Raw genomic sequence first — 17,191 nt, 5'->3', positions numbered from 1 at the left:
TGCTCACTTATTATAAAAAAATAAAAAATAAAGGTCATATCTTGCACTCTTGAAACCTATCCTCCCTTGCATTTCTATAGAAGTTTGCCTTCACAAAATAGGGCATGTATTGGGATTGTTTCTGAAAAGGCTAGAATACGTTATGATAACAAAAAAATGATTTTAATTACCTTTGGCCGAAAAACTTAAACGTGCTTTTTTGGGTTGTAGACATGCTTCCAGAAAACACTTGGATTTTCAACAAAAAGAAAACTTCTACATATTTATAATGATAGTATTCCGAGCAAAAAAGCATATGAACATAACTGTTTCTTATTTAAACAATCCCAAACGAGCCCTAAATTTGCGAACTTGTGGCCAGTCTTTTCATTTCTAATTCTTTTGTTGTGTTTATGTTGCGATGAACTTTTGTGTAGGTTATACCTATTGCATATTCACTTCTTTCTAAAGACAGACACACTATGAGAACTACCCACATCTTTTCCCAATATAATTACCGAATGAAAAAAAAATTAAGTGCCTGCACTAACTGCATATGGTTATGGGAGGAAGGAAATACAAGAAGACATTTTCAGAAAGAAAACTGCAAGTTAATTTCATGTCTTAGGCTTGGAGCACTGCACAAGCTTCAGCATTTTCCAACCCTCATAATATCATTACGAACAACGTATCGTTATACAAAATATAAGCCTCCGTTATGGTTGTACAAAAATATAGGCCTATAAAGAATGTTTGTAATGTACAATTAATTTGGACTAATCTCACAGACAACAATTTCTATTGGGAATATTTTGCACAGTGGACCAACCGTGCAGCCTCTCTCAACTCTAAGCCAAGATCATGTGCGAGTAAATTATAATCTCTTGCCAAATCAGGTAAAAAACAACGTAAGCAACATCGTCTTACTTCTTTCGGGTGGCCAATAAATCGTGTGTAAAGTGATGCTATGTCTTCTTGGGCGCCTGCAGTAACAAATCAACAAATGATGTTGCAACTTTGAGTGATTAATATAAGAACATTTGACATGAGCGCACGCACACGCACAAGAAATGCACAAATATAGATATGAAAATTGAATAGCAACATTGTATACTACACTGCTCCAAAATAAATTGAAGTACCTTTTTTAGATATTTCTTGTGGAGTTTCAATGCCCCAGTGCAAGCTTTTTTGGCATCTAAATTTCCAGTTATGTCATTCAATATCTGGTGGAGAGAATAAGTGAGGTAAACGGGTGAGAGTTGTAGAAAAATTAAGATCCAACTCACTCGAATGAAAAATTGATAGCTCTTGAGTATTTGTTTATCAAACGGATCAAAGATTCTTCACCAGTCCCTAATGACTCTAGAGAATTATTTTGAACTTCTCCCTTAGGGCGTTAGAAATGGCCTATACACAATTTTGGTCCAGGCAGTTTGCTAGGGCTTCCAATTTTGTCGGAAAAACTCCTAACTACATCCTCGTAGTTAACATTAGGTTGCAATCAAGCCAAAAATCCTTAAAATGATCACTTTTAATGTTTTCTTTTAAGGGATTAGACAACGCATTTGAAATTTTTAAGAACCGTTAAGGTAAAACCATGTCAAATTCATGGTCCAATCCCTTACAAAACAACATGAAGATGTGATCATTTTTAAGGGTTCTGATCTTGATTGCAACCTAATGTAAGCTGTAAAACTACACGGACAAAATTGGAAACCTAAGATAACAACATTGGAAAAGTTTCATTTGGCTTTTAGAATTTATATGTAATCATTTGTAAATGAACAAAACGATAGCAACATAATCTTCTCAGAACCATGTTTGACTACTGTAGCTGAAATCCACCTTTTCAAGGAAAGATTTAATAGGGTTGGCTGATAAATGTCGCTGCTCTAGTCTCCGATTCCTATTTTTCTCTTACTTCATTTCACATTTCAGAGTAAATTACTATATATCCCAAATCCACCCAGCATCCTGGACCCTAGTTTGGCCAAGGCCAGCGGCTTCTTACTATTAGTAATTCTTGTTTATTGTTTTAGATGACTTTATCACTAGGCTGTCCCCACATGGACATGTTTTCTGCTTAAGTCATGTAATATCATTCTCAATATAATCTGACAGTCGATCAGTTCTAAGAATTGCAAATCGTCAACTGATAATGCTAACCTTAACAACATCATCCAGACCCCGAGCTTCAGTAAGTAGCTTTGAGCTCTTATCTTTCAGGACACTGGCAACAAGGAAAATAGAAATTGGGAGCGGTGCTTCTGAATTCTTTGCTCCACTTTTCATGTTTTCCCTCTCATACTTCCCACACTGACGTGTTGACTTTGGTTTGCCTTTAGACCCCTCGGCCTTCCCACTATCAATATCAGATTCTTCGTACACACTGAACAAGTCAGGGTCGTATTCAAGGGCCCACATCATCTGTCAAAGTTTAAATGAGATAAATTCTTACCAGTATAAGTAAAGTTCTTTTAAGTTCGGGATGCAGCATAAGAAATGTGCTATAGTTATTATAAAAATATACATAACCATATATACATACACACGAAGAACAAGGATATATTTGGCCAAAAAACGAAAAAGAAAAAGCGATATCTATGTAGCTATAGAAATTTACTGTGCAGGACGCCCTTTCTTTATTATAGAGAAGAAGTGCATAGATACTATTCAATCAGGAACACATATATCCCAATTACACAAACAAATGATCTGGGGTATTGGTCCTTAATATCAAATGCGTGTGATAGTTCTTAAAACCTATGTTCAAAAAGTACTTGTCAAGTAAGTATTAGCTTGCCAATTTTTAGTTGGAAGAAATAAGGTCTAATACAAAAATTCTGCATATATTAAAATTCAAGGAACTATATATAAGTGGAATTATGGAGAAAATTTTGATTACTTCGGAAAGAATGAAGTGGTTTTTCAGAAATAGTTTCAAGGATTCAATAAAAGTATTTATACATGCAATTATTAGATATAATAAAAAAATCCAAAAGGGAGAATAGAAAAATATCAAAAAGTTACTAACAGTAACTTATTCTCACCTCCCAAAGGTATAAAGAATCACAAAAAGAGAATTCTCGACGGAACAAAACCATAAGCATCCGGAAAGCAAATAAATAGTCACCTCCACCTAGTGTCTCTGCACTCCGAATTAAGTATATCTGTTACTATCTCCCTCATTTTTGAGCAATATGTTGAGCGATGTAAGAGAAACATGACACAAACATAGCTAATTTGATATTCAAATCCTAATAAACGTGACATTTTTTTTCCTTAAATAAATGTATCAAATATCTTCCAAACGGTTGGCGAACATGAATTTTCATGATCATTTCTGAGAAGAAGATTATGAATAATTAAATATGATGAAAATCACATATGATGTCCCCAAATTTTTTGATAAGGAAACATATATTTTCTCGATGTTTGACAAGTAAATGGACATAAATTGTAAACAGCAAATTAAAAAGACAATACCTAAGTGCTCATGAAGTTTTGGATCAATGACTTGAGTAATTGAAGCCAGATTACTTAGTTGCACCTCCACCCCAACAGAGCTATCGGTACATCTGAAATTTCCTCGCTTTAAATTTCAAATAAGAACAAGTCATAAGAAACTGGAAACCAAATTAACCGTCAACAAATAACTTTGTAGCTTTATAGAAACAGCACGTAACTTCAAATGAAAAAAAAAAAAAAAAATTGTAGCAATTTAAGATTGCACATCTCCTCTGTTAATTTCTGGAAAGAAGAGCTTAGCAACCCTAGTTTTTAGACACACATGATAGGCATTGATTTGATGCAACACCAGAATGAAAAACAAAGTCAAATATTTAGCTCAAAGTTTTACCAGTCTGCGCATCAATCGTTCAAAGCACCAAAATGCATCTGCTTCATCATCTAGAAGGATAATCATGGGGGAGCAAAGATCACTCATTCCTGATCATCGTGTCATGAATTGCGGAGTTTAGAAACATAATTTTCTTTTTCGTTTGAAAAAATCAAATATGAAAATATTGTCCCTTCCCAAAGTGTAGGGAAGGGATGCAATCAGTACTAAAATGATCACTCTTATGTTACCAACCTTGACAATAGCCGACATCTGTATCTATCCAGGCATAAACAGCTAGAATATCCCAAAGTTTTGATAAGTTCTCTTGCTTCTCGTAAAATACTAGTGTCCTGTCAGTACGAACCACATCAAGACCTGGCATACAAATAAAGACAAACAGAAAAGTTATCTACCCTATCAAGATAAAACATGAAAAATTCTGCAATCCATCATGTTCAGTACTTTTCACATCTTGCAGGTAGGTTATGTAAAGACGTGATGAAAACAGAGAATTGAACAATAAAAAAGTCTGAGTTGTACATCCAACAACAAAAAGAAAAAATGCCGGACCATAAGAAAAACATGTTCCTCCAAAATAACCATAGGATGCATATTAAAATATGAACACATATAAATATATCACAAACCTATTTGGTGTAGAGTAAGCATCCACTGGATTACTTTTTTGTCAGTTACTGGTTCCATAGCATTATTACGATTTGTGCTTGAACCATTATCCTGAGAACCCTTGTCTGGATTTATTTGTGAAAGTACTATGGGATCCTGAATGGGCTGACCATCTTCAGTGATTACGGGGGCAGTCATAAACCTACCACTCCCAACAACAGGAAACATTTGGCGGCAATCTTCCTTCCACCTAGCATATTGCACTCTGAAAATGACAAAGCATGATACTTAATAAATAAAACCGCATAACGGGACAGGTGAAGCATAACATGTTGGAATCTGACAAGATAACATTATGTAGAGCCTGTATGTTTGGAATATACACAGCCCACACAAAATAGAGATGCTGGAGTCTGGATCACTATCGTATGAGGAGGAAACCCTTAGTCTTTTGCTAGCAAGTTTCGACATTGCTGTCAACTAAATTTATTTACTCATGTACATCGCAAGTTATAAAACTCAACTCATGGTATTGACCATTCCTTTCCCAAAAGGTCATCTTTGAATTACAAAACATAACGGACTGCAGTAATAAAAGATACATGAACCAGAAATAAATTTCTCCTTAGACTGTTCTCATCATTTGCAAGTGTACTACCACCAGGAGAAACTTCATTAGATAAAGAGAAAGAAAAAAGGCAAGTGAATAAATAAATTTCAAGTAACCCAAGGCAGGAAACAAGATATACCTTCGACTTTGCCGAATCTGCTCTCTTTCATCAAATGTGCTCTTAGGATCATAACAACCTAGTAGAAATTCCCAAACTTCTCCTCTAATTGATGGATGAATTCCCTGATTGCCAAATATAATATAATTATGGATTGAAGCTGACTACTAGCCTTGCAAATTGATTATTTCATGAGGAAAACTATTTAAAAGAATAAGTTAAAGATATCCACAAAATGAAGAACTAGTACCAGGCTAATAACAGCTGGAAGGTCAAACAATAAAGCATCTATGTTATTTCGTGCGCAAGTACTACTTAAATAAAATTAAATAATAGTTAATCTGATTTTTTCACTAAACTGATGGCTCTGATTTCATAGATATTTCCTATCATGTAAGCAGGCTAAGGGTAGGCTTTTCATTTGATTTTACAATAAAAAAACAACAACAACAAAAACAGAAAAAAGTGATTCCATAAAGACGAGTATTGATAGGATTGTCGAGACACTCTGATAGCTACACAGAATGAAAAACTGATTTTTATAAATATAACGAAAATTCTAGCATACTAAGTGGCGCAGCTATGAATTATGAAGATTCACTCACCCCGCGATAAATTCGACTTAAAGTCTTGCCGATATCCAGTTGGCCTTCAGGACTAAATGCAGCCTGCCATTTCCTTACACTAAGAGTTTTACCTGCCTGCATGAGCAAATAGAAATAAGGCGTGGAAATTGGAAGAAGCACATCATGGTAATGAGACATTGAAATCATTATGAAGTAATAAGATAATTGCAAAATGCAAACATATTTTATAGAATACACAATGAATCTTTATCAGTTTCTCAATGTTTACAAGCCTTAATATAATCAACTCATATTCTTATAAGAGCTAACCCCCATGAACCATAATCTAGATCAATGTTCCGATCCATAGTTCTTTGGTGATCCAGCAAAAATTAGCATTACAAACATATCTTGATATATGGAGAAGGAGAAAGAGATAAAAATGTCCAAACTTCAGAAAAATTTCAAACAAAAGATTCTGACATGCTGGAGTTTGAGGAAAATTTTTGTGCAAATATAGCTATATTTCCCTTAAATGCTCACAATTTATCAATTTCATGTTCGTGCACGTAAGCGTTTATGCATTCAGAATTTCTTTAAAGTTGTGCATAACAACACCAGACCATCCCCAACATATTGGGTAGGCGTTACCGAGTAGGAGCATATTGACTCTCGGATCCATATTGAGAACCAACAAGATCCTGATAACTCCAATTTTTATCACCCGAATAATCCTATATCTATCCTACATTCTCCTTGCAAAATTCAACAAGCTGACCAATTAATGTTAACATTAACACTGTCCCCAACATTCTTCCTTCCAAAAATTCTATAAAATTGGAAAATGCACAATATTTTGTGATCCATATGAACACAATTCATGATCTTAACCAGAATTAATCACCACCAATTATCAAATCTGATGCATTAGGCAAAATCTTAGTTTTCAAATGGGAAACAGATCAAAATTAAGATAATGGATACCCAAAAAATCAATCTTTATATCCAATTCCAACATTCAAACAAAGAACAGATGGAGAAACCTTGATCTTGAAGCGGGTTTTGGGCACATCTGTACACTCAGGGCGGACTTCATAGAAAGAATCAGCAGGAATTCCGGCGTCCCTCCACATTCCAATCCCCCAAAGCACTTTCACAAAAACACAAAAGCAATTTCCCCAAACCAACAAAAATGGCCCTCAACCAGCACTCAGAACACCCACCCCTTCTAAAAAAATCAACCAAAGCCCAGAAAAAATCTATCAAACCCCAGAAAAATTAAACTTCTGCACACCCTTTTGGATCAAGGTTTAAGGGGACCCAGATGAGGTGGTTGGAGTGCCCAATGAAGCTCCAGCTACACTAAAAAGTTCAAAACCCGACCAAAAAATGCTCTGTTTTTCTTTATTGCCTTTTTGGGTACCATCTTATCTTTTTTTCTGTGTAAAATTAGCTGGTGTGGGGGTGTGGTTGTTGACGACGATGATGATTGTCGCGGTAAATACGCTGTCAAAGTCGTGACGGGACGGCTGCCATCGCACACCACCACACCTGAGAAAACCCCACACAAATATTTATTAACTTTTTACTTTTGTTTTTAACCTCCTCTGTTTTCCTTTGCTTTGCACTCACTTTCACTGTCTCAATTTCATCGACATCTATTTATTACGCATGTAATTACCTTACATTTTAATCCTGAAATAAATTACCTGTACTTGGGTCTCCTTTTTCTCTGCGGTTAAAAAATTTACTGTTTTGTGGGATATTTTTTATTGGTTTTTTTATTTTTTTTATTTTTTTTTATATTTTTTTGGTGGATGGTTGAGAAGTTGAGTGATTTCCACGGTTTACATAGAAGGAGGTAGATTCTTTGTCCTTTTATTTTTTGTGCCTTCTTGTTTTGTGTGGTCACAGTTAAGTTACGTTAACATTTTATATTATTTTTTTTATAGAGATAATAAGACAAAAATGAATAGTAATATAAAATATTGACGTAGCTTAATCGTGACCACACAAAACAGGAGGACACAGGAAATGGAAGGGCAAAGAATATGCCTCAATAAGTGAAGTGGGTCAATTTGTGTGAATTGACTCAAATACTATATCATTTTATACAAATTTAGAATTGTATAATAGTTAAACAAGCCTTTTAAGGGAATAGATCTCTATTTTTTAAAACGGAGATGAGTTGTGGAATTCACTTTAAATCGAACTTCAACGATCCGAACCGTTTATTTTGCAAGTCTCGATTCATAGATTAAGGGTTAAAAGACCCATTGTGCGAAACTTCAAATGTTGTTGTCATGTGAACCGAACGGATCATGAATTAAAAAGCTTACAATAATGGTTTTCACAAAATGATTGCATTGTGGGGATACGAATTCTACGAAATTATTTTCCACGATCCAATTGTCAAAATTGTTTCAATATAGTACAAGAATGCATACGTAAAACATTATCAAAACTAACGTGGAGGGAGTAGGAATTGGTTCAAAAGGTTGGAAAGTTACAAACTTAGCATAACGATATAACAGATATATCACTTTTGATTTCTATTGTTTTTTTATAAAGACGCTATTTGAGAGTTCAAACCCACATTGAATATACCTAATCATCAAACTCGGTTATCGTTGAATTGTTCCCAAAAAAATTTCAAACTTCGGAGATATTTTTTAATTTTATTACTTGCCCGATGGAAAAAGGTAATTTCATAGGGCAAAGTATAAATTTCGTTAGGCCAAACCTAAAATTTATTGAGCAATGTGAAAAATATCCCCCGATTTTTTTCTTAAAAATCGAATTTCCCACCAAATTTTGGGTGTGCCCAATTGACTGACCAAAAACTCATTGGCCGAAGTGCTTTTTCCACAATTTATTTGGCCAAAATTTTGGCCCTTTTTTTTCTTCTAAAACAAGTGTTCGTCGGAAAAATTAACATTCTACCGTTTGTTTTAAATTTAAGACACTTGCTCGACAAAATGGTTCATCGGGCAAAGCCCTGACGTTTTATATTAGGCAAAGACCCCTTCTTCTTCATGCATCAGTTTATTCTCTCTTTTCTCTCCAAAATGCCCCCCACCCCACTCAAAATCGTTTCCCCTCCCTCGAACTCTCACACTTGCCATCTATTTCAACATCTATTCAACTCTCAAACTCTCACAAAGGTCTGACATCTATCCTCAATTATTTTGAATTTGTAATTTAATTTTTATGAGAATTTGGGTTGGAAAAAATTGGAGAGTTGGTGAGGGAAGGGTTTGGGTGGTGGGGGAATGATTTGATTTTGAGGGGATCAAGAAAGAGGGCGGTCCGGTTTAGGGATGGGTGATATGAGAATGGGTACGGTTTGATTTGATTCTAAAAATATTAGAATTTTTAGAAATTGCTTACAATTTTAGCATTAGCATTAATCTTGGAGTAAGAGTGAGGGCAGCACACGACCCAAGATATAAGCATGCGTAGGACCTCCGTGTTCATTCAATATTGGCTCACGAGATAGGAGTCATCATCCGAGCAAGGTGCCCTATGACTATTGATAGATGGAAGAACATCTCCCCTGAAGCGAAGTAGGGCTGATGGCAGATCTCTCGGTAAATTTGTTATTTTTTTATTTAATATTTTTAATTACTCTAGATAATTACTTAATGTATTTTTATACCTAATACTTCCTTTTTGTCTAGTTTAGATCAATTTCGAGATTGGCGTGGAAGACCAGGTACGACGGCCTACATAAACCGTCTGTGGAATGATCGGTTCATGGAGTGGAAGTACAAGCTATGCAACCACTACAGGACTTTTGAAGGTCATGAGGAAGCTCTTACCCATCCGCCTCCTGAATTTGAGCATAGGATGGACGAGTGACAATGGCTATGCGGTAATTTTCAGGATTTATAAATTCAAAAAATGGATGCCGTTCGGGTTAATGGGCGAGTGAACCAGTTTTCCATTCAGAATAAATTTACTTTTTAAGTTTCAATATAATTGTGCAAACATTATGTTTTTGTTATTGAAATAAATTTGTTTAATATTTTGATTTTAATATAATAAGATTTAGTTTATTAAATTTAAATATACCTTTGATTTGTTTTAATATTAAATAAATCGTTATTTTTAATTAAATTTTACCACGAAATCATTCGTTGGGGTTAAGATTTTAAATTTCAATTTTTTTTTTAATTATGAATCTTGCCTGACGAAATATTTGTCGAGAAATTTTAAGGTTTAATTTTTCAATAAAAATTTAAGTTTTGTCTAAGAAAACATTTTCGTCGGGTTACTTTGGTCAACACCGACTTATCTGACAAACTGTTCGTCGACGGTGTCGTCAGAAAAATTTTACTTGCCTGACGAAGTTTGGGATTCATCAATTAAAAAATTCTAACGACAAGTTTTGCATGGTGACCCTTAACCGACGGATGCCCGTCACCGTGCATATTACACGACGAACTGCTACTTTAGGGGACAAATATATTTCATCCTGCAAGTGGTTTTTTTTTTGTAGTGCAAGTACTTTCATATTGAAATTTAAGAGATAAACCACATACATAACTTTGTGCGACACAATTCACGACCAAAACATAAAAAGCGTTTACAACTGATCACTACTTTCTTGGTTCAAACTTTATTGAGACTGGAACTATGTGAAGATCGACGAGAATGCTTAAATTTTGCTGAACATGATATCAACCCCGTCAGCTGGCTTTGGAAAAGAAAGATACACCACTTCGGCATTTGGATTGCGCAATTCCCACCTGACATTCACGTACAAAATTGTGTTAAAATTTGAAAGCATACATTATATTAATCAGTAAAACTAGCTAGCTGCTATGGGTTGCGTTCCTTACTTGTATTTTGTTGACAAATGATGTAACAAGATTGCAAGCTCCATCCTAGCAAGCATGTTGCCTGCACATATTCTTGTTCCGCCACCAAAAACTTGGAATGTTCCAGGCTTTGCTGGTTCCTAATTAAAGGAGTGAAAGTGCACTGATTATGCACAAACTATTTTTAATTAATTTGCATTTGTTTCAGTAATTATGCTTACATTCCATCTATCTGGGTTAAAGATCATAGGGTCATCAAAGTTATTTGGATCTGTGTGGATATACCGAACCCAAAGAATCACATTCCAACCCTTAGGTATTTTATAACCTGCAGGAATTTACAAACTTGATTAGAATTACAGGAATTCCAAAACTTCATCACCATGCATCCAGTTTGACTTCAATATGGTTAGATCGAAAGGGCATTGCAGCAACAATTGTTAAAGTTAACATAATGTTTGTTAGTTGCATATTTTGCATGTCCGTTTATAGGCAATTTTTTGTGGAATTTAGAAAGCAATATTAATTGCCATGCTATTCTGGTGTGCGGCTGTTTTATGAACGTATAGGGAAGTTTGTTAAACACTTGTCCAAGAATGTAAGGTTTCACGTCCGAAATCTTACAAAATAAAATACGACTTATTTTAAGTGGTTACCCTATTAATTGCATCGAGACTTTTTGATTGTTGATCCCTTCTTGGTGTGCTCTTTATTTTCCTTATTTTCTTTCTCCATTTTTCTTTGGATAATGTTAGATAGACCAAATTTTTAGACCATTTTGGTAGACCACGTGATATAACGGTTGATGATTGGAGTCCTTTAAATCCTTAAAAAAAGAGACCGTCCCTTAACCGCCGCATCATGTGGTCCATCTTTTGTAAACCACGTGATCGATGTAGCAGTTGATGGTTTGACTCATTCTTCAAATCATTAAAAAAAAAGAGCTCAACCATCAACTCCCGCATCATATGATCTACAAAAATGATTTAAAATATAGCCTCCTGAACAGTTTTCAGTTCTTTTGTTTTGTGCTTTCTAGATCGGTCAGCTAGGTGTGCGTGAAAGACAGAGAGTGCAAGGCTTAGACTAAAAAGCAACAACTCGTTCTCTAAAAAAAATAAATAAAGAAAAGCAAAAAGCAACTACTCGAACCTTTTTCTCTTTTTCTTTTTATCTATAAGTGATCGTACCTTTATATTCAGCCTCCTTGGTAGCTAATCGGAAGATACATGCTGCAGAGTTAGCCATTCTTATTGTTTCTTCTACCACCTGTAAGTTTGTCTTCTGGTTAATTCCTCTAACAATTATTATTGCTAACTCTGTTCATGAAAAATATTGGAAAATAGTTGCATGCATCCCCGGGCTCATTTCTTCGTTCTTTTTCTTAATCACCTAAAGATCATTTATGTAAAAAAAAAAACAAATCAATTTGAAGATCGTTTAGTCATCTATACATCTCAAGAATGTTATTTCTTACCAAAAACATTAATTTGTAGAATACTTTTAGATGACTAAACAATCTTCAGTTGACTTGATTATCACGAATGCCCTTTTAATGGCGATAAAGAAAATAAGAAAATGAATTCCCAATATATACGAACAATGATATTCATACGGTAAGAATATGCTAATCACTAGCGGGTTGATAATTAAGGAGATGAACTCCGGGTAGAATTTGTACTTAAATTCACAGATAATACCATGTTTGTGTATTTCATTTTAGAAACATCTTCACTCGTAATCAAGTCTCCCGTCTTGTTCCGACTTATAGCTAAATTCTCATCCTGTACATATAATATAGTTCCACATATGAGCAACCTCATCAGCAAGATAACCGTAAAAGAAAATGAACATTATTACTTACTTGATCTATTTTTGGTGTTGTACATTTATTAGATTGATATACTGAATACTTAGCTTTGGGAGAATGTATGTCATTTGACTATGGGTCAGAGTGAGTGGAAATGCCTCCCACTAGAGATTAGTCATACCCTTCAAGGTGTGAGATACCTCATGCTTTGACAAATATATATATATATATATATATATAATGGATATTGATCATACATACCCGAAGCTTTTCAAGGACATTAGGGTATTTGGCAAGACAATATATAGCCCACATTGATGCAAGGGAAGTAGATGCATATCCGCCAACAACAAGGCTCACAATGTTATCGATCACCTCTTGGTCACTTAATTTATCACCTTTGTCATCTTTAATTTGCATTAGTCCATCCATCAGGTCATTTGTCAACCCTTTTTTCTGGGTTTTTTTCTTTTCCAGCTCCCTGCCGAAAATGGCCTCGAGCTTCTTCCTACACTGCACAATATTCATTCACATTCACACGTAAATGAATATATTAACGAGAAGTGATTTCCACACTCCCATTTGACATTATGCCCACCTCTAGGAAAAAAACAGAGAGATTATATTCACATATCCCAAATTACTTCTCTCACTCAAGTGTTAGTGATGTGTAGAAAATATTAAAATATTAAAAAATTAAAAAAATATGAGAGAAATAATTTGGGATGTATGAATATAATCTCCCAAAAGAAAGTGCAAGAGGTGAAATGAGGAACACAGAAATAGTGTTCTTAATTAAACCTTTTCCGGTAGATTATAGAAAAATGAACGGACATTATATTTTTATTTTTGGTGAAATTAAAACTGGAACCTGAAGAGCATGGTGAAAAGCAGATCCAGGAATGTTAAATGGTTGAGCCCTAAGTCCATCAGTCAATCCACCAAACAACCTATCAATGGTATCTAGGAGAGGTCCCGCCTCCAAACTTAAGAACAACTTTCCAATATTTTCCAAAGTCATCTGCAAGTAAAAAATATTGTGAGTATCGATGACTTGTCAACTAAATTACTTGATTCAATTAACTTATTATTTAAGTGATTTGATATTCAAGTGATATTGCAGCCCCAATATAAATAAAATAATAGTCTTAATTTTGATTAATCTATTACGGAATCATATTTGAAATACTTATTATGGTAGGATATAAAATATACAATTGTGATTTTGAGTATTTTTCATTTTAATAATAGGCTTTATTGAGAGATATTGTAGTAACCATATAAGAATTGTTCATGCTATCACAGTATACGCCATATTCCAATTCTAAACCATATAATTGTTGAGAGTTTAAGACATTCTTGACCATATGCCGACTCTTCTTCTATATATAAGTTAATTGTATTTAATTCATGTAATTTTGGTTTATTAAATTTGTGATCATGATGTCTTGTTGTATTTCACCATATATTTTACAGCAAATGTCACTTATATGCAACGAGATCAACCCCTAGCTAGCAACAATTATAATCGTATAACTCCAATTACCACACATCAGTAAAACTGCCGCATCAAACATGCATATAACACTCGAGAGAAGAAAGATGACAAGCACTCGAGATCAACTCAAGGAGTGTCAAGATGAACTTCTTACTGGCAATGAGATTTAGGTAAACAAAGAGTTGAATGCAGTTAAAACAAAAGGGACAGTTAGGTCTTTTACCTGAAAAAAAAAAAATTAAGGATAAAGTTTTTAAGAATTTTGAAAAGAAGGGCAAAAGTCTTGTTGTCCCTCTGATTTTTTTTTTTTTTTCCAAATTTCCCTAAGCCTTGAGCAATTTGAAGAACTTTGGGGTTCTTTATTTCTTTCCCCTTCTCCTTTGAAGCAAAGTTAATATATGCTTGATATCTTACCTTCTTAACCTCATCATATGCATTAATTCTACCCTTTTGAGTCCATGATTCAAGTGAAGCAATCATGTGGGGTTGGACAAGGAGAGCAATGCCTCGGAGAGCGTCGGGCTGATTGATTACTTTCGTGATGTAGCTTTTCAGTCGTTCATGGGACTTTCCATGAACGGCAAACAACGATTTGTGACCCAGAAGATCATTACTTGGCCAAACTAGGGTGAAGATATCCGATGATTGGAATACAAATTTGTTGACCGCCGGAAAGCATGTTATGATGGATGGTGATCCAAACAGGTGTGTTCTATACATTCCTACTCCATCACCATACCTGATCCATAAGTTAATATTTCAATATATATTCAACTTTCAAAAATTGTTCTTTAGGTTACCTGGTGACAAAAGAATGTATGATCACTCATCTTTGAATTTGATATCAAGAGATTGGTTTAATCTTAACTCTTAATAAATATGGAATCTAAAGTTGAGTGTTCATAAATCCATCATCTCACCTGATGACCAAAAGAACGAGCCTCATGCTATAAGTAGAAATTTGAAGAACATTAAAGAAAATAAAAGCATACTTAGCCCGTTTAGCATTGATAAATTCATCTGGACGACAAAGAAATTTGAAGTACCAAAGGAAGGTGAGCAGTTCACCAATAAATGGAAATCCCATATGACCGGGCGGAAGTTTGGCACCAGTAGCTGAACGTTGTAGTTTGAGAGGAAGCACATACCAGAGCTCATTCCACCACCAGAAGAGCAACCCCAACAGTGGCAAACCTCCCAAAACCACAGCCGGCCATACTCCTTCAGAAATTTCCATGCTTTTGGAACAAACAAACACTGCAACACTAGTCGGTTTATCTTTTGACCAAAAAAAGTCGGTTTATCTTTAACAACTTATCCCTGATCTGTTAGATTGGATTAAAATAATGCATTAGGTATACCATCTTGGCATCTTGCTATGCGCCAAAAATCTTGTGAGTGTTTGGGAAGAGAGTTGAGATGGCAACTCGGATGCGTCAAAATCTGGGCTCCCCATGACAGCATTTTCACATATTTTGGTAGAAAGAACAAAAAAATCTTTAAAATGTTTTATTTATTAACATTCCATATTTTGTTGACTACACTCCACATAATAATTTAATATTAAATTGCTCATAAAATGACTATTTAAGCCCTTAAATGTTCTAAAAATTAAAAAGAAGATTCTAAATACACCCCAAGTTCTTTCTTTGAGTCATGCCTAAAATTTACATCTACGCTCTCACATAAGCAATATGACTATTTTTCCAGAAAAGAATGAAGAAGTTTTCCGTAAAAGTTTGAAAACTCAATGTGAAACTCCATCACTTCAATATATATACATACAACTGCAAGACTTAAACCCTTTTGCCTTCGAGTCGGTCTACGTGAGGCTTGTGTCCTTTTGTCTTTACTTTAATGAAAACCCATTTCGACTAAATGAAAAATTAAAGAATTATATAGGTTACTGATATGAAAATTGAAACGACAAATGGAGGAAACAAGTTTGTGAAGACGAATATGCGGGTTTGATGTGGGGTGTATGTGAAGAGTTTAGGGTGTGAGGGTAGCTTGGGAAAGAATGTGGGGTGTATTAAGATATTTTAGATGTGGGGTGTTTTTAGCATGTGGGGTGTAATCAACAAAATATGGGGTGCCAATCAAACAACACATCTTAAAATTTGTTTGAGTGGATATTTAATGCTGGGCTTAGTGAGAATGGAGGCCCAAGAACACAAAAAGCAAAGGAAGGGTTGGGCTTAAACAAGTCGACAGCCCAGGAAGAATTAAAAATCATTTTTTGCCAAGGAATAGGCAACAAGCCTATGTAAGAAATGACAATCAGAGGGCAGCTCACCTCTAACAAAGAGCACTTTTCAAGGGCATGAATAGGTAAATAAGTGGTAACTCACCATGTTCTGGAGGCCATCACCAAAAGGCAAGGCTTAGACAGTCGGGATAAAAAGTCTATAAAAGCAGCAAGGGGGACACCAAAGACAAGGACACTCAACCAATCAATCAAAAGACATCCAACTCTACTCTCAGATAAGCAAGAAACCAGAAAGCTTCATTTTCTCCAGACTCTACCCTTTTAGTCATAGATCCATCATAGAAAGCCATCTTTTGTCAAGTTTTAGAAGCTCTGTTACCTTTCCCCAGTATTGTAGTATCAAATCCCTTTAGTAAACTCGATTTACATCTCATTCTCCAAAGATTACAACCCTTGGAAAACACAAAGAGGAGAAGTTGCAAGAAGATGAATCTTGCCTGACAAGGTTATAATTTTGCTCGAGTCTATTTTGTTTGTACTTACATAAAATAGATTTGTTGTATAAAAATATCTTCCATTGTGTTTTAAATCAGTTTCAACTGTTTTTCGTTCAAAGTTTCATTATTGATTAATCTGGCTAAACCAATTAACCTTGCTTCTTTAGTATTAATTATAATCAAAGAAATGGTTGGAAGGGCCCTGAACTCCCTTTATCTGGACATACAATATTATGAGTAAAAGTCTTTGTTTACAAGGCAAGAAAAACAAATTTATACAGACTTAACCCATCTGTAACGATCCAACAGAATCAAGAAGTCTAAGTAACTTGTGGCGCAAGTAATCAACCCAGTTCATAACAAAAAAAGAACAATATGTTATACAAAGATGACAGTGGCACACTCATATCCATATTAGCTGTGATTATGAGCCTCAATGCCTAACAAAGACCCCACAAAGGCACCATTTAAACTAATAGTAAACTCATATTGCAGCACACTAAGCAGCAAACCTTGCCCGATAGGCAAGACTCGAAAGGAGTTGTGCGAGGGACAGATCTAGCCCGAACATTAATTTTGACATGTTCGGTGGGACTTATTTTGTGATATT

At 34.9% G+C, this 17,191-nt stretch overlaps 2 protein-coding genes across 6 annotated transcripts; both read right to left on the bottom strand.

Moving 5' to 3' along the window:
* Positions 1-634: 634 nt before the first annotated feature.
* Positions 635-7,304, bottom strand: LOC103948776 (rab GTPase-activating protein 22). Of its 2 annotated transcripts, XM_048587451.1 has the most exons (11): positions 6,788-7,303; positions 5,784-5,879; positions 5,200-5,303; positions 4,471-4,715; positions 4,076-4,198; positions 3,842-3,930; positions 3,469-3,574; positions 3,033-3,130; positions 2,149-2,409; positions 1,122-1,205; positions 635-962 (listed from the first exon to the last, which is right to left on the bottom strand). In XM_048587451.1, the coding sequence occupies exons 1-11, from the start codon at positions 6,875-6,877 to the stop codon at positions 945-947; spliced, it is 1,314 nt and encodes a 437-aa protein (XP_048443408.1). In that variant the 5' UTR covers positions 6,878-7,303; the 3' UTR covers positions 635-944. The 2 variants fall into 2 exon arrangements, with proteins under 2 accessions (XP_048443408.1, XP_048443409.1); XM_048587452.1 differs by lacking the exon at positions 1,122-1,205 and having other exon boundaries at positions 6,788-7,304.
* A 2,938-nt stretch (positions 7,305-10,242) lies between these two features.
* LOC103948777 (ent-kaurenoic acid oxidase 2) lies at positions 10,243-15,179 on the bottom strand. Of its 4 annotated transcripts, none has more exons than XM_018647837.2 (9): positions 14,922-15,179; positions 14,290-14,614; positions 13,249-13,398; positions 12,639-12,890; positions 12,268-12,351; positions 11,758-11,836; positions 10,789-10,895; positions 10,589-10,707; positions 10,243-10,495 (listed from the first exon to the last, which is right to left on the bottom strand). In XM_018647837.2, exons 1-9 carry the CDS (start codon positions 15,110-15,112, stop codon positions 10,405-10,407), a joined length of 1,398 nt encoding a protein of 465 aa, XP_018503353.2. In that variant the 5' UTR covers positions 15,113-15,179; the 3' UTR covers positions 10,243-10,404. The 4 variants fall into 4 exon arrangements, with proteins under 4 accessions (XP_018503353.2, XP_009358120.2, XP_048443382.1 ...); XM_009359845.3 differs by having other exon boundaries at positions 14,868-15,178; XM_048587425.1 differs by having other exon boundaries at positions 14,944-15,082.
* Positions 15,180-17,191: the final 2,012 nt, after the last annotated feature.

This window comes from the organism of the source record quoted next, unplaced genomic scaffold (assembly GCF_019419815.1).
Source record: "Pyrus x bretschneideri cultivar Hongxiangsu unplaced genomic scaffold, Pyrus_bretschneideri_v1 Contig267, whole genome shotgun sequence".
Taxonomy (NCBI): domain Eukaryota; kingdom Viridiplantae; phylum Streptophyta; class Magnoliopsida; order Rosales; family Rosaceae; genus Pyrus; species Pyrus x bretschneideri.
This window is presented reverse-complemented; position numbering and strand designations above follow the sequence as displayed.

Coding starts and splice junctions, on each gene's coding strand:
- LOC103948777 (XM_009359845.3), bottom strand. CDS start 15,112: ATGGAAATTTCTGAAGGAGTATGGCCGGCTGTGGTTTTGGGAGGTTTG. Junction 14,615..14,867: donor ATCAATGCTAAACGGGCTAA/GTATGCTTTTAT, acceptor CTTATGGATCAG/GTATGGTGATGGAGTAGGAA. Junction 13,399..14,289: donor CATATGATGAGGTTAAGAAG/GTAAGATATCAA, acceptor TTTTACTTGCAG/ATGACTTTGGAAAATATTGG.
- LOC103948776 (XM_048587451.1), bottom strand. CDS start 6,877: ATGTGGAGGGACGCCGGAATTCCTGCTGATTCTTTCTATGAAGTCCGC. Junction 5,304..5,783: donor TAAGTCGAATTTATCGCGGG/GTGAGTGAATCT, acceptor TTTGGCAATCAG/GGAATTCATCCATCAATTAG. Junction 3,575..3,841: donor AACGATTGATGCGCAGACTG/GTAAAACTTTGA, acceptor TGAAATTTAAAG/CGAGGAAATTTCAGATGTAC.